Source organism: Cyprinus carpio, chromosome A17, assembly GCF_018340385.1.
Source record: "Cyprinus carpio isolate SPL01 chromosome A17, ASM1834038v1, whole genome shotgun sequence".
Taxonomy (NCBI): domain Eukaryota; kingdom Metazoa; phylum Chordata; class Actinopteri; order Cypriniformes; family Cyprinidae; genus Cyprinus; species Cyprinus carpio.
Genome location: NC_056588.1, coordinates 23,653,041 through 23,668,425, shown reverse-complemented (window position 1 = coordinate 23,668,425; position 15,385 = coordinate 23,653,041). Strand labels below are relative to the sequence as shown.

Here is a 15,385-nt window from a genome sequence, read left to right as displayed (position 1 = left end):
TTCATTAAAATATCAAAAAGGTGTTTCTAACATATCCAAATAAATGTAACCTATCTTCAGGGATAAAAGTTATAACTTCACAAGCAGAAGTACCTTCGCTGATAGCAACCCCATCAGGGAGAACTTCTCTAACAACGATACGGCTGTTTTTCAGGTTGTCTACATAGCCTGTTACAGCAAAGCCTGAGGACAAGAAAGAAAAAAACTATCATAACGCATCATAAAGTGCCATCAGTCCCCATGAGTTTAAAAACAGCCATTTTGCAATGACTTGCTTACCAAAGTCTCTAGTTAGACTAGGCCTAGACATGTGCAGGGTGTAGACATCTAGCTGGCTGACCTCCAATTCGTCATATGACTAGGGTGAGAAAGAAGTGTGGATAAATGCGCAAAAATGCAGTTCAGCAACACTGCTTTTTAAAAACTGGGCTGTGATCCAGCTGCTGCACATCAAGCTTAGCCATTATCAATATCTTACCAAGTCCTGCAGGAGCTCATCAGCTGATGGAGTTGATACCTCCATCCTGTCTCCTACAGATCTTCTCAGCCTTAAGCAGTGTAGGCTAGGGTCCAGGCCCATGAACTAAGAAAAGGAAATCTATGTTAAGATCAGCTCTTTCCACATACAATTTTTTTTATTTTTTTTTTTGCTGCTGATAACTCAATTTTTGTGCTCCTTTCTAGCTATGAGATTTGTCTTTGTCTTTTTCATGAATTTTCTTCACCATAAACGTGGTCAGTCACTGGCATCAATGAATGGATGCAACTATACTACAGTAATGTTTTATTTTATTTTATATATTTTTTTCTAAGTAATGCTTTTAATTAGCAAACTGATCATAAGTGGCAGTAAAAATTTTATTTACTGCCATTTATCAAACAATAAAAAAAGTATCATTGTTTCCACAAAAACATTAAGCAGAACAACTGTTATCAACACTGATAATAATAATAAATACTTGAACACATTCCAGCACATTAGAATGATTTCTGAAGAATTTTGACACTGATGATGACTGGTGAAAATTCAGCTTTCCCATCGCAGGAATAAATGAGCTAAAACATTACAATTGATAGAAAGTTATTTTAAACTAATAATATTTCATATAATATTTTTGATTTAAGGGACCTAAAAAAAACCTGTGAAATTAATTTGTGGGAAAAAGGCAGTTGCTGAAGCAATGTCAGCCTGCTGTCATAGATTCAGACTAACACAGCTGTCAGGCAGAGGGCATGATGTCATCTATTAATGAATTTCCCTAGATGCAGTCTATTATAATGACACCCATAGCCTCAGGTAATCTCAGCAGAGAAGTATGCTACCAAAAACAAACATAATTATGTGTCTGCATCTGAATTGACATAACAGGCACATGTGTAAAACAATTAGAAACAATGCAACAGTTGACAAATCAAAATAGGTGTGTTGGTACATCAAGGTAATTAACACTACGCTGACTCTTTAAAATAAAGAGGTGGATTTTTTGGAATGCACTTATCTTACCCTGCAGGTCTCAGCCAAGACATCCTTGATGGTGTGATGAGGTTTCAGATGAACAGTAACAGTCTGGTAATTCGGCATATAGATGCATGTTGTGTTTTCCTGGCTGCAATCCCACTGGCTGCCTTCAGGTGGCACGATTGAGTAAACATTAGCCAAACTACCTAACCACTGTGAAAGAAAATCGAGAGGAAGACAAACATTAATATATATATATATATATATATATATATATATATATATATATATATATATATATATATATATATATATATATATATATAAATTATTTATTGTATCTCCTTATTTATGATTGGTGTGATTATAGGATTTACTTAAATCCTAAAACACAATTCTCTGATCTAGATACATTTATAGCATTTTAGAAACCAAGGGATTTATAGACAAGCATAACAAATTCAAAGACCGACTATTTAAAACGAAAGCATTTGACACTGACTTGTTCCATGACTCACATCATGATGTTTAATGGCATCATTCTATGCTTGTTTAAGGATGTGTTACTCAAAACGAAACACACTGTGGTACTTTCAGTGGAGATTAAGTCTTAAGGTGTCGGAAACAAACATGCCTATCCACCTTCACACACACCAAAGGAAACATGTCACATCTCAGTTCCAAAGGTACAGACAGTCCGCACATTTCAGTCAATTAAATAATGGCTTTTTTTGGCAAGGGAAACAGAGTTAAGACAAGTTGTATAAACCTATGTTTGTCCAGCGAGTGGCGTGAATGAAACCCTGACCAGCTGTAGAATAAGTGTGCATTGATACATTTACCACAGTAACGGTCAACTTTCCGACAGAGCAGCCAAGGGCAACCACCCAGTTCACGCTCCCAGTGTGTGGCTCTCAGCACCAGAGCCTCAACGTCAGACTTTCCTCTCCAAAGTGGGAAAAATCATTTATGGAAGCTAACCTCCACCCAGAATGCTAAAGACAGAATGACACTTGCTGTCTAGAACAACCACTATCCTTTAACATGGTCTCTTAGGAACATAGGTGTGTTGGTCTCCATGGATTACTGACGTACATACAGTGAGGAACCAGTGTTTCAGAGACGTACAAGCAATCACAAATTGTACACGTGTCTCAATCCACAGTCTTGCTTAAAATGAACTACTTTTTAATCTAAATCAACTGATCTGAACAAAATCAGAAAATTGTTCAGGGCAAATTCTGAACTAGCATCACCACCAATCAAAATGTGAGCATCTCTCAGCCACAATAAATTATTTTCATACATGAATGATGAACAAAAAGACATGACAAACATTTTTATATGTAAAATGTGTGGGTACATCAATATCTGTTTTACAAACGTACTTTTAACATAAAAGCAAGTAAATATAACTGAGCTTTTTCCAGGGGAAGGACTCTGCATTCTGTAAAAACAAAGTAACGTACCTCAAAACTACAAGGAGGAATAGTATTTAGATGCCCTTCACCGTCAGTGTCAAAAACCTAAAACAAGAGGGGAAAAAAACAAATCAATGCAGTCTCATAAATCTCTCAGTCATATTTTGGAACAGAGCCATGGTTACAAACACTGGAGCAGACAAACTGTCATTTTATTTTATTACTATAAGTAAAGATCACTATAGTAGTTAGTAGAATGAACAGTCATGCTTTAATATGAGACATGAAGCCTTCTTATGACAGATTGCTTTTGATGTTCCTCATCTGTAAGTCTTTTATATGGGCATGGCATGGATAGTCTGCTATAGGGGTTTTATACTTTTTAGATTTTTCCCTCTCGCCCACTTAAAATGTTAATATTTCCTTTTCCTTTTTCCATCCTCTCCTTGAGCCTTACAAACAGACAATATGTTTTGTGTGTGTGTTTTGTTTTGTTTGTTTGTTTGTTTTTTGCTGATTTGCCTTGAAGACTTCTATGTAAACAACCTCTTTGCATGTGAAATGAGAAACATTTTTGAGGCCTTTTCACATCAAGCATAATGCAAATAAACAAAATGAGGCACAGATGAATTGTCTATTCACACCAAGAGCAAAATTAATGTCAAGCTGAAGAAACAGTAAAATTAAAAACACAGTCAGTTAATAAAGATCATAAACTATAACTGTATAGTTGTATAGAATCAACTATATAGTTGTATATACCAGTTGCCAGTTACATGTATACATGTATACATTTATTATCTTAAACAGGGATACTAAGGGAACTTTATGATACACACTAACATTTTAAATGCAGTGTTTTTAAAGAATGCTCACATAGGCTGTATTTAATTAATTAAAATATAGTAAGAAAAGTAATACTGTGCTACAGTACAAAATGATTTAAATGTGACGTAAATGTTCTAATTTTATGTACAATTATTTTGTAAAATAATGTATTATATATTATTTTAAAGTAACTCTATTTTCATGTATTTTTTAAATGTTTTCCTGAGATGACAAAGCTGAATTTTCAACAGCCTTTACTCCAGCCTTCAGTGTCACATGATCCTTCACATGCAGGATTCATTCTAATATGCTAATTTGGTGCTCAAGAAGCATTTCTAAGTATGACAAATGTTGAAAACAGGTGTGCTGCTGAATATTATTTTAGAAACAAAGATACATTTTCATTTTTTATTTATTCATTTATTTTACACAGGACTCTTTTGTAAAAGGCTTTACTGTCACTATTCATCAATTTAATGCATCCTTGCTAAATAAAAAATATTCATTTCTTAGATTTAAAAAAAATAAAAATCTCATGAAAGGTAGTGTATACATGTAAATATATAATTGTCCCCCCTTGCTTCTATGTGAAAGCAAGACCAAGGTTTAAAGACTGATTGATGTTCTTAAAACTCAGTGAGAGGCAGAGGGGAAAAGACACAAAAAAGACACTTTCACTTGATGGCTACCGCAGTGTCTTTAGCAAAAGGTTGGCCTGTTTAATATTTAGCAACTAGCATAGGGCTCTTATACCAACCATCTGTGTGTCGCTGCGGGGTAGAGTACAGCATGCTGCAATTTACCACATATGGCTTTTAATAATTCATAATGCATTTCTCCCTCTGTCTGTCTCCACACCTCTACCTTCTGTGGTGTGAAATGAAATTGGGGCTCGTTAGCCAAGCTGGCTGGATCTCCCATTACATGACACATGTCAGGGAGGGACAGGGACTTCATGTCAGTGATTGGAGACTTTTTTTACCATTCGCTCACTTAAGATACTACTGGATATATATAGTGACAAAAATGAACAATTTAATTTTTATTAAGGGCCAAAATTTGTCCTAAGGAATTGATTTTCTGTGATTTTGTTTTATTTATTTATTTATTTATTTTTTTACATATAACAACATATTGTTAATTTATGTCAAATACTACAGTTTATTATAATTTTTTAATGGTCACTGCAGTGTCTAAACTCATAACTATATAGGCCTAGTGTAAAATTATATGAAATTTGTTAAATGTTACAACATAAAACTAATTAAAAAATATATATATATTTATTATGGGATCTTTGCCATCACATTTGGAGATTTTTTATTACTTTCAGTGGCATTTTTTGCACAGACTCATAGTTAATTTCTGGCCCTGGGTTCTTTATGCATGAGAATGTGCATTAATGAAGATGGGACAACCAGGACAATTACTTACAGTAGGAACAGGTTTATGATTTGTCATGCCGTCTACCATCTACATAGACAGCTGATTTCTAAAACTGAAAACCTAACTGCATATGAACTTTATAATTCATTCGTAGACACATTTTCAGTAGTGAAATTGATTTTTCCATATAAATAAAGTCCAGAAAGAGCACATACCAAAAAGTTAGTCATGCAAATCTTGTCTAGCAAGCTAAATTTTTAAGATCCCAGAAGCTACTGACCTGTAGAAATGTACCAAGTGATTATCGTAAACAAAACTGGTAGTTTGGAGAGGAAGTTATTTTCTTCTGAAAACATTTTAGTGGTGTGAATAAAATGTAAGATTATAATTAATACTTAGATTTTTCTGATTTCTAGAGCAAGCAATATTATCCTTCTAGTTGTTATCCTTATGAATATTTCAGGTAATTACATAAATTCAATTAAAGTATTTACAGAGGTGTTTTTTATCAAATCACTTGGAAATCTAGTCAATGTAGAGCCAGTTTGGTTCACCAACATCCTCCTACTACATTTTATATTCAGTTATTTTCAACTGATATTTTTCACAATTGATTATTGATTCCATCCCCCCTCCCCCGCTTAGCTCATTGCAATACATTCTAGAATTGCTTTAGCCTATATGTGAAGGACATATGACATTCTGCAAACTGAAATTAATGCCTTAAAGTGTTTTCTAGTTAGGAAGCATACTAGTTTTTGGGACCCACTTTATATTAAGTGTCTTTAACTACTATATAACTTGTATTTAAATCATTTTCCGTTTGCTACAATGTACTTATTGTGTACATACATTTTTACATCATTCATATAAAATAACTGCATGCAATTACAGCTGTAATTAATTTCTGTAAACACATCTGTAATTACACTGTTGGCATTACCCCTTCCTATTAACCAACACTTAAGTCAAGTCAAGTCAATTCACCTTTATTTATATAGCGCTTTAAACAAAAAAGATTGCGTCCAAGCAACTGAACAACATTAATTATGAAAACAGTGTGTCAATAATGCAAAATGACAGTTAAAGGCAGTTCATCATTGAATTCAGTGATGTCATCATGCAGCTCAGTTCAGTTTAAATCGTATCTGTGCAAAAATTTGCAATCAAGTCAACGATATCGCTGTAAATGAAGTGTCCCCAACTAAGCAAGCCAGAGGCGACAGCAGCAAGGAACCAAAACTCCATCGGTGACAGAATGGAGACCTAATCCTTAAACCTAATCATACTACCAAATATATCCCTAACCTTAATCATATCCTACCGCAATAGCAGCACTCAACATTTTTCTTTCCCTTGACTTATGTACATTGTAGTTAAAGACACCTAATATGAGGTGGGAACATTTTTTAAATATAACTATTGTGAGCAGATCGATAGGGGGGTCGAACTTAAGAAGCATTTATATTTCTACAAGGAGCCATGCTATACTAGCTGCGGTCTAGAAATCTAGTATCCCATATCTGAGGAAGACCACTGTAAGAACAGCAGTTCAAATCAATGAAATCCTTTTGACAGGGACAAAAAAAGACAAAATGAGGGATCTTCCAAACACTAAGATGGTTTACTGGGTGGTAAAGAAGTGTTACAGACTCAACAAAACAAGCATTAGTTAGTTACTTAGCTGCCCCTTTTTATTCGAAACAGCACACAGTACTCTAATTGTAGAGACAGTCCCCCTGCAACAACCTTTTGTTAAATGCCTTGCTCAAGGGCACAGTAATGACAGAAAATCCATAAAATTCTCTGGCTCATGGGTCAACCCTCTCTAGATTTAAACAAACAGCCCAGTGCAGTTCCTAAACTGCTAATTCACCACTATTATAAGCACAGTGCATTAACATCTCAACAGGGAGGAAACATCATCAGCTTCATCAGTGTCTCAAGGCTTTACACTTGGTAACCAGATATGAAACTCTACATCTGAAAATAGTCCTCTTATTATCTTGGTGCATTTCTGAAAAAAGGAAGAGGAGATGTGAAAACAAACAACATTTTTAATCCTGCCAGCTCTGTAATTACTACCTTTAGAGAGTCTGTATTTATCAAAGTCCTGTTATTTGCACCTGTGGGAGGAATTTTCCACCATTGTGACGCTTGAGTTTCAAAACATAAAAGGTAGAAAAATTGATATGCAAATGCACTTGTGTTATGACACACAGACACGACTGTTTAAATTAGACAGAGTGGGTGTAGTACCTTTGAGACTGAAGGCTTTTTTTCATGACCTCGTTTGGTAAGAGTATCCAGGCCCTTGAGGGAGGAAAAGACCCCTTTCTTACTGTGACCATGGTGGGACAGAGACAGAGAACGCTTTCGCATAGTGGCTTCATCTCTGGAACAGATCTGTATGACAACAAAGGGATTGCCTGTAATGGTAATTAGGCAAATATTTTTAGGCAATATAATTTTTGGAAATGAAATGTTCCAAATTATGTGTAGGAAATGGCTTCCTCTCAATTATCATCAGATCATTTCAGGAGAAAAAGCAAAAATCTAATTCATTTTTATGAAATTAATGTTTTGAAATAATATATACAGTAAACCTGTCAGAATGATTTCAACTTCATTAAAAAAAAAAGGAATGTAATAGCTGGATTCTCTGTGAACAACCAGACTTCCCAAAGTCCTGAGTCATCAATCAAAGAGAAGGAGTCGTTGTTACCATAGAAATGAGAATTGTGCCAAAAGAGCACAGCAGCAACCACCTGCTTCCATGAAACATTGTGAATGACAATCAAGTCAGTCTCCCTACACTCTCAACCAACTTATATATGTGAACATTTTGTAATACAACAAAATATACATAGTATTTTAATCTTATTTTAATATAAAAAAGTTTTTAATTGTTTAAACTAATTTAATTGTTTAAATTAATTTAGTTTTATCCTAATGGAGAAAATGAATGAGACATATTTCTGGAACAACAACAGTGTCCTAACAGCTTTTGATCAAGGCTACTAACCAATGCATGGAAGGAGGAAACGGAGAAGAATCCCAGACGGGCAAGTGCAGCTTTGGTCGGGCGGCTGGCCGTGGCTAGCAGGCTCTTGGGGTTGGGTAACTCTCCACCTTGCAAACTGGCCAGGTAGCAGCGCATGCGGAAAAGGTCCATGTTGAAGCGCTCAAGATTCTGTTCCCACTGTTGGATCTGTCCACAAAAAAAAAAAAAAAAAAAAGTGTTACATATCTTATCTCATCCACTAGGTGACAAACTTTGCACAATGATCATTTGTGATCTATGGTAGCAGAAACAGCATGAGTAAAGGATCTTTGTGGCTGTAATTGCTCTAAGATGTAAGAGGTCAGGAAGGGAGTTTTTTCTCCAATCTCCATTATTAAAAAAAAAAAAAAAAAAACATAGGGGAAACCACTGATTTAGTGCTCCGCTCTTTTGACAAAACAGATGAGGAAAGGAAAAAGAACATGCCATGGTCATTAGTCACAGCTCTATGAACATAATTGGTTTGCAGATGAAACTACATAACACTCTAGTCTCACATAGTTAGGCATCTGACTAACACCATTTGTCTGATTCATATTGCAGCCATGAACCTCCCCCACTTAAACAGGAAGAGATTGTCTGACTGACATGTAATGTGACCAACTAAAGTTTTTGTGGCAGGGTTGGCAGGTCTAAGCAGGGTTGAGCCTGGTCAGTACCTGGATGGGAGACATCCTGGGAAAACTAGGTTGCTGTTGGAAGAGGTGTTAGGGAGGGCAGCAGAGGGTCACCCTCTTGTCTATGTGGATCTTAAAGACTGATTTATACTTCTGCGTCGAAACCAAAAATGTCACAGCGCGTCAAATCTATGCGGACCGCAAGTGCTGTGATTGGTCTGCTAGTAACACTCCCTCCATATGTATTATTGATGTGTGTTTTTTGCACTTTAATATATTTTAATGTTACACCTTCTTATTTAAAATAAAACAAAGCAAAGAACAAGTGTCTTATTATTTATTATAAAACGTAGCATTACATTTGTTGTCCACGACAAACAGTTGTTCTGCCATGGTACGTTACAAGTCCTTGTGGAGATTGAAAGAATGCCATGCTCTCCTGTTCCGTCGTCATCTCTTTTTTGTAGTTTTAAATAAATTATCTGTTCTTTGATATTTATTTGCAGCAGTCACGGCTATAATGCTTCGCCAACGAGCCGCTTCTTCTTTGGCTTTTGTCGTGGTTACACCAGCAACATGCCCGTGGACACTGCAGACTAGCGGTTTGCATGTGTACTGCATGTTGCCACGTACAACGAAGCAGAAGTATAAATGAAAACCGACGCACAGCCTACGGCATAGAGGCTATGGCGTATGACCAACACAGAAGTATAAATCAGCCTTAAAACCCCAGTATAATGATGGGGGACCAAACTCTCAAAAAGCACCATCCTTCGAATAAGACATTAAACCGAGGTCCTGACTCTCTGTGGTCATTAAAAATCCCATGGCACCTCTAGGGGTGTAACGCCGGTGTCCTGGCCAAATTGCCACCACTGGCCCTTGTCTATCATGGCCTCCTTATAATCCCCATCCACTTGATTGGCTCTATGACTCTCTCTCCACCTGTAGCCGGTGTGTGGTAAGTGTACTGGTGCCGTTGTCCTGTGGCTGCCGTCGCATCATCCAGATGGATGCCGCACACTGGTGGTGGTTGAGGAAAGACCCCACACACACACACCATTGTAAAGCACTTTGGGTGTACAGCAATACACAATAAAGCACTATATAAATGCATCATTCATTCTTTTATTTTAATGGGGAAAGCTATTGTTTTATATTCCTCACTTATTTTTTTTATTTTTTTGAGAAATAAACTATCCAATTATTTAATTTAGTGATAGATAACTGACAACAATGGTTAAAAAATATTAACATTGCATTGACTTGCTTTTGTGCATTGTTTTTATGCTTTGGTTTGGGCTCCCAGCATCATTCATACCACTGCCACTGAGTTTAGAGATACTGTGTCATTAACGTTTCTTGGTCTTTGGTTTATTAAATCCTACTAACTCAACCTCACACTATTAAAACAAGTATAATGAGGCTGGACAGACACTGTATCGTTAACTCACAGGAATTTTACCCTGGCCCAGGAGTGCCTTTCAGAAGTGTGACACTGGATATCAACATACACCCATTACTACAAAAATAAAGGCATGTTTGTTGTAGTTTAGAGACTATAATGAACACACTGGCTTGTCTGAGTCTTTGGAGCATGTTTGAGAAATATGTTCTAATTGTGTCCCAGGAAATTTGATCCAGCATCAGCCTGTGTTGCTTAGGCAAAAAAAAAAAAATAAAAAAAATATAATAAATAAATATATATATATATATATATATATATATATATATATATATATATATAAGGCAAAATTATATATATATATTTAAAGTTCACATAGTCTGAACAGGGATCAGTTTGAGATGCTAGCAAACTAGATATATATAAGCCTGGCTAAATTCCATTTTAATTTCTAAGGTAATCAATGTTTACTTCTGGACAGGCAAAATTTTTGATTGCAGTTCTAAATGTACAGTCCTACACATTTATCTTCAATTTGTTTCTCTGACCTTTTCCCTGCTTCGTATAAAAGACATATGTTTAATAGTCTTAAAAGCAATTATAATTCGGTTAGGGAGGAAGGGTGAAGGAGGGTCAGTGGAGACTTCAAACTGCCCAGCTGGCAGTTGCCTAGTTTCTCAGACAATTCTAACCTTTTCCCCTTTACCAAATCTCTCATCCAGCGCCTGGCACCCCACCAACTCCCCCTTTTAACCTCTGCATCAGCTCCTGAGTTTCCCATGAAGCAATGACTTGATTGTTTTCAGGCAGTGGGAAAACTACTAATACCACTGGTCAAATAAAGCTATATGGGTTATTCAACTTCTAAAGCAGTATGTGGCGGTAAGATTAACATGCCTTCTGTTGACATGACAAAGCCCTCAATAATTTATCCCAGTGTGTCAGACAAAATGTAGAGCTTTCTCACATTACCAACCTTCTCAATACATACACATCACACTACAAATCCTCAAACATAATGACTAAGTTAAAGCACTAAACTTCAAATGTTTGCATGTGCAGCTGTGCCTTCATTGTCTCTAAGAAAATCAGTCTTTATCTCAGATATAAGCACATATCAAGCTAAAAGAATAAATAGATAAAATGGTCAGTCAAATTTACATTTATGCATTTAGCAGACACTTTTATCCAAAGCGACTTCAGGCTATACTTTTTTTTTTTTTTACCAGTATGTGTGTGGGAATTGAACCCACAACCTTTTGCATTGCTAACACAATGCTCTACCACTGAGCCACAGCAACTAAATTTAATTCGAAGAATTACTTATTAATTAAAAATGTATGACTGAAACAAAAAATGACTTCATATAGTGTACGCACGTCCAACAAATTGAATTAAACTGCTGCTTACCTGGTTTTCAATAGCCTTTCTATTTTTGGGGTCACCAACAATTGACAACTGCAGCTCTGCCATTTTCCTCATCTTGCAGTCCATGTCGATCTTCTGGAGAAGACTGCGGATTTGTCCACGTAACAAGCGCAGTGTGTCCTCCTTCCCGTAGCGTTTCGCAAATAAAGATGCGCTAGCTGAATGAATGGCAGTTACCCAGTTCTCGAGGTCAGTCTGGTTGGAGGTCTAGATAATAAAATAACATACAGGGAAGGAAATATGTAAGTAATGTAGAAATCTTGTGCAGGATTTTGGATCACTTTATTATATATAACATTACTTTGTCTTACATTTTTTACAATTCTGAAAATGTATGTATTTACATGTTTAGATTACATTATGAAGCCTAGATTTTCAATGCCTCAAACTTTTGGACCCCACTTTAAATTTGTCTACAAAACTGCATGTCTGCATTGTCTGCTTTGAAAGTGATAATTCACATAAAATGAAAATTCTGTCACCATTTACCATCAAGTGGTTCCAAACCTGCATTACTTTCTTTCTTTTGCTGATCACAAAAGAACATGTTTTGAAGGATGTGGGCAACCAAACAGTTGCGGTTCCCATAGACTTCTATAGTATGGGGAAATAAATACTATGGAAGTCAATGGGGAAACCAGCAACTGTTTGGTTACCCACATCCTTCATATGATCTTTTGTTTTCGGCAGAAGAAATTCATATAGGTTTGGAACAACCTGAGAGTGAGTAAATGATGATAGAAATTTTGTCACACTGCACTAATAAGCATCTGAAATAAGCAGAGATTGTCTGGCTGACTAAGCCAGAAATTGTTGCAATTTTATTTGTTTTAGAACATAAAAATGAATAAAAATGTAGAACAATGAATTAAAAAAGTTCAGTTGTGCTCTAGAAATGCTACCCGTGTGAAAGCACAATGGCCGTGTGCTGTTTCCACTCTGTATACACGCATCTTCTGTGCGGCTTCCACTCTGCTTATGCTTTCAGTGTGAAGTGGCCATTAGTTTTATAGCTCAGGTTTTCAACTGACCTGAAAAAGGTAGACATCACCATAGGCATTACTGAGGCAGAACACGTTCTCTTTCTTGGGGTGCTCAGGAACTGCCTGGACTACACCATCCTCTGCTAACAAGGCATAGCATGGAGACTCTGGTTCTGAAGAGGCTTTTCCATAGGTCTCATAGAACAGCATTGTGCAGCCTACAAGAAAAAAAAAACAAAATTTGGTCATCACTGGTCACTTTAAGCAGTCCTAGTGTGTCCTTATTGCACAAAGGTGACTGGCACTGTAAATCACAGTGGTCGTTATAGCAATCATGGCATACTTACCTTTTAGAGTGACCCAGAATTGTTTCCATTTTCGAAGGCCCACTAGCTCTAATTTGCAGTCCTTGTGTACAGTGAGCAAGGGCTTGAAGGAGAGCCATCCGGCTCGCCTAACTACACCCTTTTCTTTTTCAAACAGCAAGTCCAGCTGCTCTAGACACCCAAGGATTTCTTGACTACTGCTCTCTGTTTCATCTGAGGAGCTCTCGTGCCAATCTTCTCGTCCACATTCTGCTGGAGTTTTCAGCTCCCTCATGAAGTTCTTGTAGATGTTTTGCCGCAAAATATCGGTACCCAAATGAAGGGCACCGGCAGAGCTGCTGTGGGTATTCAGTGACAGAGAGTGAGAGCGGGTTTGAGGCATGCCGTTTGGAACTGTCAGAAAGCTGGAGACTTGAGAGGGAGAACTGGTATCGGCAGTGAGTCCATCCACGCCACTATCAAAGCAATCGACAGGCTCATTGGATCTCGGCTCCTACAACAACAGCAAAGGAGAAATATTGTAAGGCTGAGGTTACATTTATGCTGAAATGTGTTTACTTGTGATCATTAAATTATCATTTTTTAAAACCACTTAAATACAAAAACTGGGTTATTTATTGTATTTTTTTTATTTGAAAGAAAATGTAAGTGGTGCTCGTTAATGCTAAAGTTGCCAGTGTTTTGTTGCTATGCATTTCTTGGTGTTCAAGTGGCATGAACTAGCTAGCCTATTCCTTCTCCTCCTTTAACACAGATAACACATATGTGTTGTTTTGTTTTTGTTTGACTGAGGCCATTTCAAATATGAATGATTTGAGACTGTTTTAAATATTACTCATACCATTTGTGCTACTGGTTATTAAGTTTTATACCTCAGGTCAATAGCACAATTGTTATGATACAAGGTACTTTAATACTTAAGGGCAGAGACTTGAGCAACAATTATGCCTTAGCAACAACCTCAAATAATAAAACTAAAACAAAATAAGTCAGTTATTGCTGGTGCATGACAGTAAGCGCAAGTTCAAATTGCCATGATACTACACAATTTTTTGGAAAATGAAAGCCATGGGCACATCTCTTTACCCCATTCCTCATTCACCATGGAATACACAGATTGCTCTTTAAAGGAGTGTCATTTGAAAAATCTCATTAAGAGCATAAATTCCCTTCTGCTCCTAGTAAGGAGCACACTTCAAAAGAAATCTGAGTTGGAGGGTCCTTCTCAAGCATCTTTCTTCAAAGTCTACATATCTCCAGCAGCTGACACTAATTACACAAGGGTTCAGATGTGCCAACAACACTCTGTGTAAAACTACAACTGATGTCTGGCATTCAGTGGAGATTTGAATGTAAACTGTTGAAAAAGTTGAAGTAACAAGTTGGCATGGCCACATGATTATGCATATCCATGTTGAAGCCGTCCAGTGATCCAGGAAGCTATCATATTACTAGGGTTCTATCAGTCGGTCAGTAGTGTATATCTGAATTCTACCAAAAGGTCTTTGTGGCTGTCAAACTGTAAAAAATGATTAAGAGTGTTTCTTGGGCTGAAGCATTTCATCTGGTTTATAATACATTTAGATGGTTTCACAGTTAAGATTATGATTAACCTGATATCAGCACAAAATTATCACAAAATGTGATCTGATTTTCACTGAAGTATATAACATTTATTTTCACTGAATAATAAATGTGTGTGAAAGATGTGACCAGTGGGAAAAACAAAACAGAGGCAGTGGGTCTCAGCACAACTTTCAGGGATTTTATTTCCAAACGCCAAAATTACAAAACAGAGCATCTCAAAAGAAGAAAATAATAATAATAATAATACAATAAATACAAATACAATAAAGATAGGACACTACATTTGCCTCTGAAACTTACAGAGATCTAGGGACTGCAGGACCTGTTCAACCTTAGAAACCCCACTAACACTTACACACACACAGTTATAATTTAGTGACCAGCACCAATTAACAAAACATTCAATAGACAAAAACAAAAATAAACTTCAAACCTTGCCTAAGTTACATTAATTTATAATTGGATATATATATATATATATATATATATATATATATATATATATATATAGGAAATAATTTAATTCTTGGAATTCCCCACCTCACACAGAGACTAAAATATAGTGCATTCTTTGTTAAAGACTTTATTATTATGCCTTAAATTAAAATCTGATCACTGGATTCATACAAACATTCACAGTTACAGTCAAAGGTGACAAAGGGAGTGTTCTGGATCTCTAAACCGCATTATAATTTATTACAAAGTTGGCATGAAATTCATTAGCGACAGCAGCTACTCCATGTCTACATACTATAAATGTCTACATGAGTAAAACAATACAAAGTGACTCAAATTACTTTATATGAGCAGAAGAAACAGCCGCTTTTAAATGATTGATTAAAGAACTAGGCTGTATCATATCATATTACAATTCTAAAGTG

General features: G+C 36.2%; 1 protein-coding gene across 5 annotated transcripts in view; it reads right to left on the bottom strand.

Moving 5' to 3' along the window:
* LOC109104292 (rho guanine nucleotide exchange factor TIAM2-like) overlaps positions 1–15,385 on the bottom strand; it is a 99,947-nt gene that overhangs the window by 38,485 nt on the left and 46,077 nt on the right. For all 5 annotated transcript variants that reach the window (XM_042774445.1, XM_042774443.1, XM_042774442.1 and 2 more), the window contains 10 exons: positions 12,939–13,410; positions 12,640–12,809; positions 11,591–11,815; positions 8,120–8,305; positions 7,354–7,500; positions 2,929–2,985; positions 1,505–1,672; positions 479–583; positions 280–358; positions 94–183 (listed from right to left, as the gene is read on the bottom strand). In XM_042774445.1, coding sequence (XP_042630379.1) covers positions 94–183; positions 280–358; positions 479–583; positions 1,505–1,672; positions 2,929–2,985; positions 7,354–7,500; positions 8,120–8,305; positions 11,591–11,815; positions 12,640–12,809; positions 12,939–13,299 — 1,588 coding nt within the window. In that variant the 5' untranslated portion in view covers positions 13,300–13,410. The remainder of the gene's footprint in view (positions 1–93; positions 184–279; positions 359–478; positions 584–1,504; positions 1,673–2,928; positions 2,986–7,353; positions 7,501–8,119; positions 8,306–11,590; positions 11,816–12,639; positions 12,810–12,938; positions 13,411–15,385) is intronic.